Raw genomic sequence first — 17,637 nt, 5'->3', positions numbered from 1 at the left:
GAGAGATCGACATCTTCTATCTGCTGGTTCACTCCCCAGACGGTTGCAACAGCTGGGGCTAGGCCAAGCCACATCTCTCACGTGGGTGCAGCGACTCAAGCACTTGGGCCACCTCTCAATGTTTTTCCAGGTGCATTAGCAGAGAGCTGGATTAGAAGTGGAGCAGCCAGGACTCCAATTGGCATCTATAAGGGATGGTGGCACTGCAGACGGTGGCTTTCCCCCTATGCCACAGCGCCGGCCCCATCATATGTATTTCCATGGACATTTGGAATATCCCTTATATGCAGGGATTTCAATATTTTTGCACCAAAATAAGCTTACCTTTTAATTCCATTTTCCACAAACTCTGAAGTCCACGTATGAGGCTGACACTGACAGGGTCAAGGGCTCAGCCCTGTCACGGCCTCCTCTGATCCCCCCAAAACCCCGTCAGAGTTTTGGAAAAGGATGCCCAGAAAGTGCACAGCACAGTGGCAGAGCCCCAGCTTTCAGTGCCTGCCATCTGATAGGCTGCAGACCTGGATTTTTCTTCTAGTGAAATATTTTTTCCTTAATTTGAGAGACACAGAGAGGAAGGAACAGAGAGACATAGTGAGTGCCCAACCTGATTCATTCCCCAAATATCCCCAACAGCCAGGGCTAGTATAGGCTGGTTCCAGGACCCAGGAACTCCATCGTGGGTGGCAAAGCCCTCCCAGGGTCTGCATTAGCAGGAAGCTGGAGTCAGGAGCCAGAGCCAGGCATCGAACCCAGGCTCTCTGATGTGGGACACAGGCATCTGAGCTGCTAAGTGAAACACCTGCTATGGGGTTTGGATGACAGTCTAGATACAACAAAGAATTTTAGCAAAGTGATGACAAGGCCAGACATGCACTTAGAAAGCAGGTGTATGGGGTTGGCACTGTGGCATAAGTGGGTAAAGCTGCTGCCTGAAGTGCCGGCATCCCATATAGGTGCCTGCCCCTCAGCCCAGCAGTGCTACCTCCCAGAGCACCGGGGAACCTGCGCTGGGGTGGCCACTGAGGCCCAGGCTGTAGCAGCCGAGAGGTCTAGAGTGGGCAATGGAGTGAACTCCGCAGGTTGTTTGCAGACACACAGGCCACGGGATGATTACAGGATGAGGGGGAAAGAGGAAATGGCTGGTCTGGGGTTGCATGTCTGTGGAAGGAAGACCCTCAGCCGTCCTCTTCAGGAGAGTGGGGCAGGGAAGCTGGCTTCCCCGACTTCCCACCGGACCCCAGTCCAACCCAAATCTTTTTTTTAATTTTATTTATTTATTTATTTATTTATTTATTTATTTTGACAGGCAGAGTGGACAGTGAGAGAGAGAGAGACAGAGAGAAAGGTCTTCCTTTTGCCGTTGGTTCACCCTCCAATGGCCGCCGCGGCTGGTGCGCTGCGGCTGGCGCACCGCGCTGATCCGATGGCAGGAGCCAGGTACTTATCCTGGTCTCCCATGGGGTGCAGGGCCCAAGCACTTGGGCCATCCTCCACTGCCTTCCCTGGCCACAGCAGAGAGCTGGCCTGGAAGAGGGGCAACTGGGACAGAATCCGGTGCCCCGACCGGGACTAGAACCCGGTGTGCCGGCGCCGCAAGGCGGAGGATCAGCCTAGTGAGCTGTGGCGCCGGCCCCAACCCAAATCTAACTGAGATGGGTGGGCAGAGAGGAGGACATCAGCTTGGAAAATCGCTTGAGATTTAAGTTTCTACAGGAGCAGGATTGAGCAGTGAATGCCAAAATGAGGGGACAGAGAGAGGAAGTCCCAGCCTGGGGCCTCAGGGCCATCACAGCTTGGGACTGGGTATTCAGCACAGCCAAGCACAGTACCATCAACTCCGGTTCCAACACGATTTCACAAACCAGCTGTGTATGTGGACTCATGACCACCAAAACACTTTCTTCTTTTAAATATAACAACCTGTCATCTGGGTAGCATAAGTACTAATATTAGTGTTTACTTACAGAGAAATAGCAATCTGCTGACCCCCAAGGGGAGCTGGTTGAACTCGTCTTTGGATAATTTTTTTTTATTTGAGAGCCAGAGAGAAGGAGAGAGGGAAGGAGAGAGAGAGGGAGAGAGAGAGCGAGCAAAAGACTGAAAGAGAGCGAGCAAGAGTGAGCGAGCAAGTGCACTCCTATCTGCTGGCTTACTTCTCAAATGCCTGCGACATCTGGGGCTGGGACTTCAGGTCGTCCATGTGGGTGGCAGGGACTTGGGGAACTTGCACCGTCACTGCTGCCTCTCAGGGTCCACATTAGCAGGAAGCCGGGATCAGGACCCAGTGCTGGAACTCGAGCCAGGCACTCAGATGTGGGAGGCAGGCATCTTACCATCAGGTTAAATATTTGCTCCCTGTATTACAGTTTTTTTTTTAAATTTTACTTATTTGAGAGGCAGTTACAGAGAGAGAGGAGAGACGGAGGGGTGGGGGGAGAGGAAGAGAGAGAGAGGGAGAGGGTATTCATCTGCAGGTTCACTCCCCAAATGCCTGCAACAGCTAGGGCTGGGCCAGGCCAAAGCTAGGGGCTAGGAGCTTCCTCTGGGTCTCCATGTGGGTGCAGGGGCCCAAGCACTTGGGCCATCCTTCACTGCCTTCCCAGGCACATTAGCAGGGAGCTAAATTGGAAGAGGGTCAGCCAGGGCATGAAGCGATGCCCATGTGGGATACCGGCGCTGCAGGCATAGGCTTAACCTATTATGTCACAATGCCAGACCCTCTGAATTACAGTTTAATGTGAGGATGTACTCATGCATGTCTCATGTAATTTAAAACCAATGACTTAAGTTTTTAAAAAGGTTCACATTTTAAAAACAAATTTTTTGAAAGCTTAAAACATGGAAGGAAGAAAAGAAAACTGAAACCAAGGAGACCAGTGAGGATGTGGCTGGCAAAGGGACGGTGGGGCCGAGTCTCAGGCAGCCTCTCTGAGCCTGTCTCCTCTTCTGCAAACCAAGGGTGAGCCCAACAGTGCGGCTCCTCTGGGGGTGCTGGGGGTGCCTGAGCCCCCCGGAAATGCCTGTCCAGAACCAACTCCCAGGCGCCAGGCCGGTGGGCTCCTTCCTGCCCCAGAGTCCGCATCATTCCCCAGTGGCGTCTCAGTCGCCGGCGTTCTTGGAAGAGGAGCCCACGGGTCACTCACGACCCACGCAGGAGCCGGACACCGTCGCGGCGGGCTCAGGCCTGGGCTTCGGGAGGTAAAAGTCTCACAGAGGTCTTCGGGGGGGGGGCCAGGGCCCAGGGGGACTTCGGCCGGCCTCGCAGCTCCTGCCGCGCCGGGCAGCCGCTCCGTGGTCGCCCGCCCGCCCCGCTCACCGCCTCACCCGGCCCTGAGGAAACACACGGGAGAGGCCTGCCCTCTAGTGGCCGCCGGCAGCCGGGCCGCTCCGCTCAGGGATCCGGGGCCTAGGAGGAGCCCACTGCCTCCTGCGGCACGGGAACCAGCCCCCTTCACAGGCTGGAACACCCAGGAATCTGAATCTCTGAGCATCTTCGAGTTCGAAGGGCCCTGCTTCCAGATGGGTCAAAGTCTGGGTGGCCCTAAGCTGGGGCACAGGATCCCAGTCCTCTAAGAGAAGACCTGACAAGTGCCCACAATGAGGGCACCCATGGGCAATGGTCCACATCGGCTCTACAGAGAGCGGGGCGGGGCGTCTCTGCCCAGGCCGGAGGTGGGGGCCTGCCCTGTGATGGGGCAGGGAGAGCATCACAGGAGCCCAGAGCTGGTTTGGGGCTTGACACCCCCATGTCTGCTCCGAGGAGGAGGTAGGGGACACAGGGCAGCAGGAGCATGTAAGAGGACATCCCAGCCCTGCATCCTAGGTCCCCATGGGAAGCACAGCCTGGGCACAGTCAGGCAGAGCCAGGCTTTCTTGAATAAGGTGCTCAGGCTGAGACAAGGGCCCGTGAGGGTTCAGCCTCCGCCTGGGCCCTGAGCCCCTCTGCCTGCATTCCCAGAGTGAGAATGGAATGGCTGGGCTCTGTACCAGGTCAGGAAGAGCTGGCGGGAAACGGGGGCCTGCCCTGCCCGGGAGGCCATTGACATCCAGGAGAGCAGGTGCCAGTGACAGGCTGAGCTCTCTGGAGAGCAGGGGCTGACGGAGCCCGATCCACTGCACCAAAGACTCAGGGAGAGCCCCGAGCTGCCCCACGCAGCTCCACGGGAGACCCTGCAGCTCTGGGAAAGTACCTGTCCCACAGAGCTCAGTGCTCCAATGCTCCAGGCCTATGCCCCCCCCCCACTTCCTGCTTGCAATTAGCACTAATTGGACAAGTGTGAGAACTCACAGGCAGGGTGCAAAAGCAGTCCGGTGTGAAGGGGCCCCAGGGAGGCAGCCCCTGCCAGGGGCCAGGTAAAGCCAGGCGCTGGGAGACGGGCCCTGGTGTCCCTGTCTCTCTCAGTGGGGACCAGGGGACAGGGCAACACCTGCAGGAGGCCTCAGGGCAGAAGCTAGAGGCGGAGCCCGAGAAACCCCCTCCCGGCAGCCTGGCATTTAAGGCCCCCACAACCTGGCCCTTTTTCGTTTCTGCTGCTCCCAGTCCTCACTGCCCAGGCCACCCACCCATCCATCCACTCATTTTTTACTCATTCATTCGTGTATTGAGCCCCTATGGGACCACCGAGACACATGCACCAAGCTTGGCTGGTCGTGGGGCAGCACAGGCCTGCTGAGCAGCTAGGATCTCATCCCAGGGCCCAAGAGCACTCAAGGTCAGAGGCTGAACAGGGACGAGGGTGGTTTGGGTGGGAGAGGCGCCTGATGCTTAACTCCTTCCTCACTGGAGTAGCTCCCACGCCCTGGCCTGGGCCCAGGCTGCCACAGACCACTAGGGGCAGTACTGCAGCTGCTCCAATTCATTCTCGGTGGGGAGGAGAGGCCAGGTGGGCAGTCCCCATCCTCCTCACTGTGGCTTTGGCTGGCACTGTCTGGAGAGGCTGGGGGTCCACCCTTCAGACCAGACTCAATGGACATCCCTGGCTGTGCCCACATCCACGGCCAGACCGAAGGCTGAAACCTGGCCAGGAATGCCTTGGACAGGAGGACAGGAGAACAAACAGGCTCTGGATTGGAGGGGCTCAGGGCCGGCCCTGCCCTTGCCCTTGCCAACAAGGCAGCCCTCAGCAAGGGGCTGGCTCCACAACTCACCTGCTTGGGCAATCGGGGCTCCAGGCCCTGTGGGAGGGCCCCTGGCTGGCCAGCCCCCTGTCACTCTACCACGTCTCTGGCCCTTAACCCTTAGCTGGGGAGACCCTCACTAGGGTCCCCATTCTCCAGAACATCTCTGCCAGGAAGGTAGAGGCTCAGCTCTGCTCCCCTCCCCCTTGGAGACCAACCTGATCCTGGGCAATTTGGTGTTGCCATGACAACTACCCACTTCTTCCTTCCCCCACTTAGCTGCCTGAATCGGAGTTGCAGATTAAATCCCGGTGAGTTGTGTGCTTAGGGAGCTTGCGGCCGTTTGAGGAGATCTATGCATCTTCCATCTCCCCAGCGCCACCAATGCCCACCCCTCGGTGGCTAAAGCATGGCCAGAGTGCCCCACCCCTTTTCCTGTGGCCCCGAGCAGCCCTGGCCCAGCAGCAGAGCCCCCTTGAGCTACAGCACCCTGCTCTGAGGGAGCACATGCAGGACACCCCGAGTACAGCAGCTGAGGTGAGCAGAGTGGGCCTGGGAGCCGGATGGTGTGCTCAGAGGCCTCTGACCTGGGCATGACCAACTGGACGGCTGGGCCCTCGGGACCTGGGGATCCTTGCATCATCTTTGTGTCTGTACGCATGTATATATACATATACATATTTCGATCTTGTTTCATTTTATTTGAGAGAGTCAGAGAGAATCTCCCATCTGCTGGTTCACTCCCCAAATACCCTGCAACAGCCCGGCTGGGCCGTACTGAAGCCAGGAGCCCAGAACTCCATCTGGGTCTCCCATGCAGGTGGCGGGGACCCATCACCATCCTCTCAAACTTCACATGCTCCCTAGCACTGGCCCTGGCTTCTGACCAGCAGTGGGATCGTCTCCTGATGGCGGGGGTGGGCATGGGGGGTTGAGCAGAGCTCAAGCCCTTTGGAAAGAGGAGCTGAGGCACAGGGTGGTGGGAAGAGGGGTCCTGTCCCCCCACGACGAGCAGAGTGCTGGAGGCCCTGGGAGGCGCTGTGGCCTGGCAGGTGGGTAGGGTAAGGTTAGCACATCCAAGGGGAATGGCTACCTCCCTTAATGTCACTGGACAAAAGTGTGTACTTGGCTGTCAGCTCACATTCTCAGCCCCTGCCCTTCCAGCGGGGAAGAAATGGAGGCTCCAACAGGTAGTAAGATCGGCACAGGAGATGCAGCTACGATCAAGGGCGAGCCCCTGGCCCAAGGATGCTATGGTCTGGTGGGGCAGCAGCCACACAAAGCCACATGGTGGGCTGAGCATTTTTGCAGAGGGCAGAGGCTATCTCCCTCTCCATCCTGAGTGATCCCTTCCTCTTCTCCCACCTCCTCTTTCTTCTTTTTAAGATTTATTTTGAAAGGCAGAGTTAAGGAGAGAGGGAGGGATAGACTTCCATCCGCTGAGTCACTCCCCAAATGGCTGCAACAACCAGGGCTGGGCCAGGTTGAAGCCAGGAGCCTGGAACCCCATCCGGGTCTCCTACACGGGTGGTACGGGTCCTCTGCTTTCCCAGGCACATCAGCAGGGAGCTGGATCAGTAGTGGAGCAGCCAGGACTCAAATCCCCACTCATATGGAACGCCAACGTCACACGCGGTGGCTTAATCCACTGTCACAACACTAGCCCCTGATCCCTTCCTTCCTCCTATCTTTTAAAGCTTTATACATTTGAAATTCAGGGATACACAGAGAGAAGGACAGATCTTCCATCCACCGATTTACTCCCTAGACGGCTGCAACAGCCGGGGCTGGGCCATGCCGAAGCCAGGAGCCAGGAGCTTCTTCCTGTGGCAGGGTCCACTCAGGCCTTTCCGACTGCTTCTGAAGCCACCACAGCGGCCGGCCTGCCCGGAAGAGCCATGTTCTCTCACATCGCCAGGGCCTTTTACTTTCTGCCTTCCTCTAAGGCTTCAGGGAAATCGAAACACCCAGCAGGCATGGTTTCTGGAATTGCTGAAAATCACTGGCCAGCTCTGGAGCGACCCTTCTCAATGGGCTGCTGCCTGCCTGTGGCCTGCCCCAGAAGCCGAGATGCTGCTTCCCCGAGGTCCTCACCCTTCCAAACTGCTCTCGGGCCAGCCGAGCCTTCTTCACCGGCAGCCTTACCTTCCAGGGAAGTGGAAAGCAATGTTCCCACTTCAGGGTTGCCATGGTGGCACAGTGGGTTAAGCTTCCACTTGCAAAGCCAGCATCCCATACCAGAGCTCCAGTTCTAGTCCCAACCACCCTGCTTCCGGTCCAGCTCCCTGCTAACGCCCTGGGAAAGTGAAGCCATTTCTCTGTGCCTCCATCCCCTCCCCTGTAATGTGCAGATGATGGACAGGCGGTGTTGTGAAGATTTCACAGGCAACAGGAGCAAGACGTGCCTTTATGCATACCTGGCCCATGCTTGGTGCTCTGTGGCTGGGGATGAGGGAGACTTGTCCACAGTCTCCCAATGAGTCAGAGAAGGGCAGTGAGGTGGGGTAGAAGCAATGGTGCACATGTACCTTGATGTATCGTTTAGAACAGGAAACACACACATGAAATCCAACCTGGCTTCTGTGCTTCAAAAGACAGAGGTGGGGGCAACTGTTTGGCCTAGCAGTTAAGATGCCCACATCCCACATGAGAGTGCCTGGGTTTGATGCCTGGCTCCAGCTCCTGATTCCAGCTTCTTGCTAATGCAGACCCTTACAGGCAGCAGTGATGGCTCGAGTAACTGGGTTCCCACCACCTGCGTGGGAGACCTGGATTGCATTTCTGGCTCCTGGCTTCGGCCTGGCCCAACCTAGTCATTGTGAGCATCTGGGGAGTGAACAAATAACAGAGCAGATAAAAAGCTCTCCCCCTCTCCCCCTTTTTCCCTGCCTCTCAAAAAAAGAAGAAAAAAAAAAAAACAGATGTGGACCTCAGCGGATATCCCCCATGCTGGTACAGAGGGAGCTATTATCAAAGGCAGGATACCTCTGGGGTCCTTCCACCCAGAGCCCGGCTCCTGCCCCGTGTCGGCAGACTTGCTGCAGGGAGAGCCAAGAGGCGGCAGACAAGGGCCCAGCGTGCTTGGGCATCTTGCCGTCAGCCCCGCTGGGCAGCCGAGCGCACATCACTTCACTGGTGGTTACAGAAGAAAGGAAAGCAAGTCGCTCTGGGCCGAGTCTTGCATGCCTGTGAGAACACTCTCCTGTTAGATGCCTCTGAGGGGCTGCAGACGCGACGTGAGGAGCACAGGCACCTCTGCCTCGGCGCAGGAACACGGGCCTGTGTGGTGCACACCTGGCCTCTCCCTAAATTGTTCTGTACTAATGCCCTAGGGGACAGGGACACAAAAAGGAAAGCTACTTTAGCAAGGCTCTCTAGTGTGGCTGGGATTACATGTGGACGAAAACATCTCTGCTGTTCGGCTACGCTGTTTTGGTTCTCCTGGGTTTTGGTTCTGCCTGCACAGCTCCTGCTGGACTCTGGGGAGAGCCAGGCGAGGGAGCACTCTAAGGCTGGGACAGCTGGACTGCCCACCTATTTTCCCATTGGAAGGACTGAGGGGGCGGATGTTGCAATGCTGCCTGTGATGCTGGCATCCTATAGTGGGAACACTGGGTGGAGTCCCGGCTACTCTGTTTCTGATCCAGCTCCCTAATCATGTGTTTAGGAAGGCATTAGAAGATGGTCCAAGTATTTGGGTTCCTGCCAACACACGTGAGAGACCCAGATGGAGTTCCAGGCTTTTGGTTTTGGCCTGCTCCAGTGCTGGCCACTGCGGCCATCTGGGGAAGGAACCAGTAGACAGAAGATCTCTCTCTACCTGTCATTTTGCCTCTCAAATAAATCAATCTTTTAAAAAAAGACTGCGGCACCCGTGCCATTCTATGCCCACTGAGCCAGCTCATCCTTTGAGAAGCATGATGCCCCTTATGTCTCAATCCATCATGATCTTCAACAGGAAGTGCAGAGGGGCGTGCACAGGCGTGCTGGGAGCACAGCCAGCACTGCCCCACATGCCCTGTTTCCCCACCCCTCCCAGCAGGCGTGGCTGTGTGAACTGCACATCATTGGAATGGCGGTCAGGGTCTCCCAGACAAGCAGCAGGAACACGCTGCTCAGCTGTCACCTCCAGTGTGACCAGTGCAGGTGTGTCTTCATTAGTCACGGCTCCCTGGCCACGCCAACCGCTGGAGCCCAGCTCTGCAGCCCCGACCAGCGAGGGCTGCTGCAAATGCGGGGCCGAGCCAGAGGCTGCAGAGGGAAGCGCTGGGGTCACCCACTGTTCAGGTCCCTTTCCCACCGGGCCCTGGGACACCCAGGTGGCCTGTGCTTAGGGTGTTTGTCGGGCCAGGGCCACATTGCGAGAGGAAGGTCAACAAGGGCTTTTGGACACTTTTGTTAGCAGGAGAGAAGAAGAGCAACAAATAAATGGTGGTCTAGAAGATTCCTTCCCAAGCCAGCTGTTCTGTCACAGGTCTCAGACAGCTCCCCTGAGGCTGAAGGGGCTACTCTGGGTGAACCAAGCCACTCTGCCCTGCTCCCCCAAGGCAACAGCTGATTGGGCTGGGGCTCACCTGGCCCCAGGATGGCCCATCTCCTGGCTCACTTTTGACCTTGACCTATGACTTACGGTAGCCATGCAGAAGACCTGCGCAACTGTATTACTCCCGTAGGAGCTTTGCATTCAGAAGCCAAGACAAGGGCTGGGGAGATGGAGGCAGGTGGTGGTGATAAAGATGAGTTCATTAGCAGAGGAACCTGGGCTTCCACCCTGACCTGTACCTGCTGGCTGTCTGGGCCCTGGAGAGATGAGAATCACCCCCAGGCACAGCCAGGAGGAATAGAGGTGGCCAGGAGCTGCCCCAATGCCTGGGCCCTGCCAGTGTGCCAGGGAGGTAGCCTCACAGGCACTGCTTCCTTCTCCCAGCAGCCCCTGCCCTCGCTCCCAAGTGTCCAAGGCACTTTGGTCACTCGGCTTCACAGGTCTAGCAGCCAGGGCCCTTCAGCACATCAAGAATCTCAGAACTGAAAGAGATGGAAACTTACTGAGTCCAAGATACAACGCTTCAGAAGGGATGCTTAAGTGTCCACAGAGCATACTGCCAGGCCTATTATCCTGACACAACTCTCGCCCCCTCACGCACCCAGTGCAGTCAACACAGGGCACGCGGCACTGTAATAGTTCTGACAAGCTGGGGGGTGGAGTGTCCAGCAGTTGTGGGTACAGTTACTCTGCTGCCCAGAAACTACTACACGAAAGGAAAGACTCAACTCCCTGCTTCTCAGAGCTCCGGCACCTTCCGTTTAAGCCACACCTCCAAAGAAGAGTGAAGACGTCAGGTGGCCAAGAACGCACTGCGTTCTGGGATGGGGCAACGCCTGCCAACCCATCTGCAGGGTAAGTAAGAAGTGTTTACAAGGCTTCCTTCATTAGGCCTCTGAAGGAGGCTGGCTCAACGACATACAGAGCCCGTTTACTGTTTCGCTCTAATACACACAGACAGTTCTGGTTAAAAACGAGTGACCCTAAATAATGAAACTGATGATGCTGAAGTAACTGGGGACTGACTGATGATGCAATTCAACACGTCCTCCTTCTTGAATGCTTAAGACACCTTTTCTGCCACCCTGAAAAGTTAGTTAGCAAATGAGGTATTTACAGCATTAGGGGCTAATTCATTCAAGTATGGTAAACGATACTAGAAAAGCAAATCATTCTCCATCTGCATCTGCTTGGCTCAGAAGTCTCATTTCTAAATTAAATACTTCAGGGGCGAATGTCTGGTAGAGCAGGTGAGATGCTGCCTGGGATGCCTGCGAGTCCCGGCTCAGCTCCCAGTTCCAGCTTCCTGCTAATGTGCACCCTGGAGGCAGCGGGTAACCCTCAAGTATCTGAGTCCCTGTCAACCACGTGGGAGACCTGGGCTGCATTCCTGGCTCCTGGCTTCAGCCTGGCCCAGGTTTGGCTGCTGCAGGTGTTTGGTGGGTGAGCCAGTGGATGGAGCTCTCTTTCTGTCTTTCAAACAAAATCCTCCAGTCTCAGTTATTTCCTGAACACTCACAGAATAGCAAACAAATGCTTTATTTATTTTAAAAAGATTTATGAATTTATTTATTTGAAAGGCAGTGTGACAGACAGATGACTAGACAGAGAAGACAGAGATCTATCTGCTGGTTCACTCCTTAAATGCCACAACAGCCAGGGCTGGGCTAGACCAAATTCAGGAGCCAAGAACTCCATCACGGTCTCCCGCATGAGTGGCAGGAGCCCAAATACTTGGGCCATGATTGCCGTCTTCCAGGCACATCAGCAGCAAGTTGGGTCAGAAGCAGAGAAGTCCAGACTCAAACTGGCACTGTGATACGGGACGGGGGCACTGCAAGTGGCAGCGTAACCCACTGCGCCACAGTGCCTGCCCCAAAGCTGCATTGTGCAGCAGTGTCCTTGTTCAGGCGCTCTTTCCAGTTTGCTGAGTTTCACTGTCCTCAAGAAGTTTCTAGGGGACTCCTGATACATCTATGCCTCGGCTCATCATCTTTCCAAACTTGTTCTCTTCTGAAAGGCGCCTCAGGCCTCCTGTCTTCAGGTTTTCCTTCCAGAATTCTCCCTTGGGACCACTGAGATCCTGATGCAAGCAGCATCCTGAGTCTGTCGCACCCTGGGATTCTCAAGCCCCAGGTCCTGCTGCAGCCCTCCTCACTTGGCCATCAGTGCCAAGGGCCCACCCATCTGCCCTCGGCCTGGCCTCCCCTGAGAGCTGGGCTTTGTCAGCAGGTGTGAGGTCCTCTGCTCTGGTTCTTCTCTGGTTGCCACCCCAGAGATACTCCGTCTTACAGGGCCAGAGGTCACACTCACCCAGGTTTCCTCAGCTGGAGTGAATCACTGCCAGCCCCGGGACCACATCAGAGATCCCCCCGGCTCCTGCTCCTGAAGCCCAGCCCCTGTCTCCTCCTCAACACCAAGGAAAGAACCTCTGCTGGGCTATTTCACATCTGTGTGTGAATAAGTCACCCAGTCTCTCACTGCAGAATGACAGCCTCTGGGCCCAGGCATGGCAATCCTGTTGCCTGTCAGGAAGACACAAGGGTGGAGGGGCTGTCCTAGGCCCCTAAGTCACATACTGGCTGACTCTGCACTGGAACTAGTCCTGCCCAGCAAGGAACGGCTGTGTCACAACAGCAATGAAAGGACACGAGGGGGTCCGGGCCAGGCAGAGACAGTGGTAGAGGCTGAGACACATTGCCCAGGGCGAGAAGCAGAGCAGGTGGCAGAGACGCCCGGCCTTCCAGGCCCAGCCACAGAAGAATCTGCCCCATGGGCCAGGAAACTGCCTGTCTTTCAAAGGCAGGAGTCATGGGCCGTCACCACATCCATGCAGGAAGAGGAGTGCCAGTAAGGATACGAAGGGTACACACGTGTGAGCCACCTACTGCTCGGCCCACAGACACATGGGGATGTTTCTCCCTTTTGGAGGCAAAGGGTATGGAAGAAGAAAGGTCTTTATAAAAATGTGACAATGTAATTTAGTCCTTTTCAGACAGGGGACTGATGTGGAACCAGCAGCATGAACACGAAATTCAAGAAAAGACATGGGGGTGGGCATGTGGCGCAGGGGTGAAAATGTTACTTGGGGGCCAGTGTTATGGCACAGCAGTAGTTAAGCTGCCACCTGCAATGCCCACATCCCATATGGGAGCCAGTTCGAGACCCGGCTGCTCCACTGCTGATCCAGCTCCCTGCTAATGATCTGGTCCAAGTAGTTGGGCCCCTGCACCCATGTAGGAGACCTGAAAGAAGCTCCTGGAATCAGCCTGACCCAGTCCTGGCCGTTGTGGCCATCTGGGGAGTGAACCAGCAGATGGAAGACATTTTTTTCTCTCTCTTTCTCTCTCTCTCCCCTTATTTTTCTCTACAATTCTGCCTTTCAAATAAATATAAATAAATAAGAAATTATGGGGCCAGCACTGTGGCGCAGTAGGTTAATCCTCTACCTGCAGTGTCAGCATCCCATATGGGTACCAGTTCTAGTCCCGATTGCTCCTCTTCCAATGCAGCTCTCTGCCATGGCCTTGGAAGGCAGCCGAAGATGGCCCAAGTCTTTGGGCCCCTGCACCCACTTGGAAGACCCAGAATAAGCTCCTGGCTCCTAGTTTTGGATTGGCACAGCTCCAGCTGTTGCAGCCAGTTGGGGAGTGAACCAGTAGAAGGAAAACACTTCTCTCTCTCTCCTCTCCCTCTCAGTCTCTGTAAATCCACCTCTCAAATAAATAAAATCTTTAAAAAAAATAAATAATAAATAAATAAAATATGTCGCTCAGGATGCCCACATCCCACACGGGGGTGCCTGAGCTTCAGTCCTGGCTCTGCTTCTGATTCCAGCTTCCTGCTAATGCTCACCCTGGGAGGCAGCAGGTGATGATGGTTCATCATCATCATGATGGTTGCTTGGGTCCCTGCTACCCACGTGGGAGACCTGAATCTAGCACTGGGCTCCTGGCTTTAGCATGGTCCAGCCCTGGTGGTTGAGGAGTGAACAAGTAGGAGGAAGATCTCTATCTGCCTTTCAAACAGAATGAAGGAGAAAAAAGAAAAAAATATAAAGAAAAAGAACAAAGAAAGGGGGAAGCAGGGACCCTGCTTGGGGTTGGTAGTGAAGTGGCAGGGATCAGGGAGAGCGGAGAGCACCTCCATGGCCACCAGGGGTCACTGCTGAGTAAACATCAAGCCAGAACAGCAACAGCCCCCTGAGTGTGGGTGGCGGAGCATGGAAAGCCAGAAATGCCACTGCTCTCCCCTTTATGAAAAGTTTCTTCCTTTCATAAAAGGATGTGTCTTGGAGACTTGTTTCCATGGAGAAGTAGCCTCAACATATTTTAAGTTAAGGGGCCGGCGCTGTGGCTTACTTGGTTAATCCTCTGCCTGCGGCGCGGCATCCCATATGGGTGCCGGGTTCTAGTTGCTCCTCTTCCAGTCCAGCTCTCTGCTGTGGCCCGGGAGTGCAGTGGAGGATGGCCCAAGTGCTTGGGCCCTGCACCCCATGGGAGACCAGGAAGCACCTGGCTCCTGGCTTTGGATCGGCACAGCGCCGGCCATAGTGGCCGTTTGGGGAATGAACCAACAGAAGGAAGACCTTTCTCTCTCTTTCTCACTGTCTATAACTCTACCTGTTAAATAAATTAAAAAAAAAAAAAAAGTAGCAGTTAAAGGCAAAAGTGATTTTCCTCCACCCAAATTCTTGAGTGAAGTGAGAGCCTGGTCCACAGGTAGTATGCGAGCACCTGGAGGCAATAGGTGTGGCTCTAGGGCGCCAGGAGAACACACACAGCTACCCCTCCTGTACACAGGAGCAGACCGCAGGAAAGACCCTGGCACCGCACCAGCTGGCCATCTCTGATCAGGAGCTGGCCCTGACACTGCAGAGCAGACAGCATGGGATGAGAGGAGAGAATGAGTCCCACAGTGGGACACTGGGTGGCCCTGTTCCCAAAGATCTTGGGGGTCACAGGGCTGCTCATGAACAGAATGCAGTCCCTACGGGCATGGGAGCATGACGTGTGGGCCAGCCTCCATGGCATCCCAGCTACGTGAGCCTAAGACCCGACCCTCTGAAGACCTGTCAGTCCAGGTGGCTCCGAGGCAGTTAGTGTTACTGTACTTTGGGTCTGGTATCAGGTGGGTACAGGGCAGGTAGTGGCTATCAAGGGAGGGGAAGTCAGAAACAGCAGGGAAGGAGCTCAGGAGGGCTGAGGGCCATTTCTGTGCACTCCAGAGCAGAGCAGACATGGGAAGGGGCTGCCTTCTGTGTGCCTGCCACCCACTGTACTCCATGGAGCAATCTTTCTTCCTAAGCTAGCTTGACCCTGCCCTCCAATAGCGTAACTGAGGTCATGCTCTTTGGGACGCCTCTAATTGCTGAGAACATCTTGTATTCAGCTATTCCCCCCGCACCTCCTGCAGCTAGTGCAAAACTTTCTCCCTCTGAGCAGACAGAAACATATTACGGTGACTGGGGCCATCTTGGTAGGCTGGTGGGTCTGGGTCCTTGGCCCCTCAGTATTGGCTCCTGACAAGGAGATTTAAATTCATGCATTTTAAAGCATTCATTTATTTTCATTTTATTTGAACAGCAGAGAGAGAGAGTTCCATCCACTTGTTCCTTCCTCAAGTGCCTGCCATTGCCAGGGCTGGTCTCCCACATGGATGACAGGGACCCAAGTTCTAAGATGAACCAACACCAGCTGCTTCCCAGGATGCATGTGAGCAGGAAGCCAGGTTGGAAGCAGAGTCAAGACTCAAATCCAGGCACTTTATTATACTGGACATGTGTGTCTCAAGTGTTTTACGCATGACATGAGTTGTCTGTACTGGGTGTAAACATGGAAGATTTGGGGACACCTGGCCAGAGGACTATTAATGCCGAAGAAATAGTTTGTACACAGTTCCAAAGGACACTTAGGTGCAAAAAGTCTTCAAACATCAATGAAAAAAGAAAATACCAGCCCAGAGTAATGCTGATGATCTCACCAGCACGGTGCTGGGAGCCCAGAATTGGGTTGTACTGACCAGTGCTGGAAAAAATGGGTCAGCAGAAGGGACTTGACTCTGTGAGTACATGTTTTACCTTGCCCCATTTAATCTGAGGATAAAAAGGGACATCCCTTCAGCTTCAGTGTTCATCTCTTCCCAACTCCCTGGGCGAACGGATGAAGCAGCCCCCACTGAATCCGATTCCTTCCTAGGCCTGTTCTTTGGGTGGCCACAGCTGGAGTTTTCAGTCAGCTTCCCTCCATGCCTCAGTCAGCAATCCTGAGGGCCCACTCAGGACAAGGCATGTGCTGGCCATGCCAGGTCAGATTCTCCTTCACTCATGCTGGGAAATGAGATTGGAGAAGCCTCCTGTATCAATTTCTTGGGTCTCTCACTGGGTGATGTTTCTCCTTCTCTAAAGACTCAGAGTGGTGCCAGTGTTGTGTCACAGTGGGTTAAGTTGCTACCTGAGACACCAGCATCCCATATGGGTACTGGTTCAACTCCTGCCTGCTCCACTTCTGATCCATCTCCCTGATAATGCACTGGGGAAGCAGTGGAAGATGGCCCATGTGCTCGGACCCCTGCACCCATGTGGGAGACCTGAATGAAGCGCCTGGCTCCTGAGGCTTAGGCCTGACCCAGCCCTGGCCATTGTAGCCATCTCAAGAGTAGATGAAAGCTCTCTCTGTGTCCCTCTCTCTCTCTGCAATTCTGCCTTTCAAATAAAAATAAATAAATCTTAAAAAAATAAATAAAGGAAGCTTTCTGAGGAAGATCCAGCAGCACTGGTGTGGAACGTGTTTTTGCCTGTTCCTGCTCCTCACTCATCACTGTTTGCTCTTGCTGAGGAAAAAGTCGGTCAGGAAGCCGCACTGCAACCATGGCTTTTAAAGTCACTGGAAAGATGCCCGTGGAACCGGAGGTGGCCATCACCGAATTAGGATCACCCTGACCAGCCACGATGCCAAGGCCCTTGGGAAAGTGTGTGCTGGCTTGATCAGAGGAGCAAAGAAGAAAAATCTGGAAGTGAAAGGACCAATCTGGATGCCTCCCAAGACACTGCGAATCACCAGAAGAAAAACCCCTTGTGGTGAAGTTTCTAAGACATGCGATGGGTTCCAGATGAGAGAACCCATAAGCAGCTCACTGACTTGCACAGTCCTTCTGAGATTACTTCCATCACATGGAGCCAGGAGTAGGCACTGAAGTCACCACTGCAGGTGCCTAAGCCAAACAACTGTTTTAATAAACTGGCTACCAGGTCTTTAAAAAAAAAAAGGAACAAGACTTGGACCACAGCGCTGACACAGGGAGCCCCGGCTGCAGCCAGACTCTGCTCCTGCCTACATCAGTCTCCTTTCACAGAAGTTCCAGCGTGCTTGTGGAGGGCACTGAAGCCACGTCTCTGCTTCTGGGCCAGAGGGTTAACTCCCAACACCGAACACACAGCTCTGGAGCGCGTGTGCCAGAGGGCAATCACACCCAAAATAAATTCATAAAGTCTTAAGTTACTACAGAAGAAAAATGCTGATTAGAACAAGATCACGGAAAAAGCATCTAGTTTAAAAGGTTTTCACTTAAAACTGAGACCCCTCACCTGCGTGTCAGTCTGGAGGGACCGTGGTGGCCACCAGTGGCTCTCACATGTCTCGCCACCCGGGCGACTCTGACTTCCGCTACAGACCAACAGCGGGCTTCTGCTCACCAGACGGGCTCTGCCCGCAGGATTGTCCCACAGCTGGCTTCGGGGCCACAGGTGACCAAGCAACCCTGGGGTCAAGTCCATTTGTCAGCGAGTCTGGACAGGCCTAACTGAGTTCTAAGAAAGTGGATCAGTCTTGTCTCTGTGAGGAATGCTGTCCCAAGAGTCACGGCCAAACAGAGGGCGCCCACGGCAACGTGTGCCAGCCTGGCCAGCCAGCCCTGCTCACAGCACAGGAACACCTGCGGAAAGAAACCACCATCACTGCCCAGCTCCTCGGCTT

General features: G+C 54.8%; 1 protein-coding gene and 1 pseudogene across 10 annotated transcripts in view; one reads left to right on the top strand and one right to left on the bottom strand.

The window, feature by feature from the left end:
* Positions 1 to 15,209: 15,209 nt before the first annotated feature.
* On the top strand, positions 15,210 to 16,880 carry LOC138844090 (small ribosomal subunit protein uS10 pseudogene; annotated as a pseudogene). Its single transcript, XR_016214784.1, has one exon. The product of XR_016214784.1 is annotated as a small ribosomal subunit protein uS10 pseudogene (transcript).
* Positions 16,874 to 17,637, bottom strand: part of RFT1 (RFT1 glycolipid translocator homolog) — a 49,482-nt gene continuing 48,718 nt past the window's right edge. For all 9 annotated transcript variants that reach the window (XR_016214783.1, XM_070050720.2, XM_070050721.2 and 6 more), the window contains one exon: positions 16,874 to 17,596. Coding sequence is in view for 8 of the 9 variants with exons in the window: in XM_070050720.2 (XP_069906821.1) it covers positions 17,429 to 17,596 (168 nt within the window). In the remaining variant the exon portion in view is untranslated. The remainder of the gene's footprint in view (positions 17,597 to 17,637) is intronic.

This window comes from Oryctolagus cuniculus, chromosome 10, assembly GCF_051225735.1.
Source record: "Oryctolagus cuniculus isolate XC-2025 breed Fujian yellow rabbit chromosome 10, ASM5122573v1, whole genome shotgun sequence".
Taxonomy (NCBI): domain Eukaryota; kingdom Metazoa; phylum Chordata; class Mammalia; order Lagomorpha; family Leporidae; genus Oryctolagus; species Oryctolagus cuniculus.
This window is presented reverse-complemented; position numbering and strand designations above follow the sequence as displayed.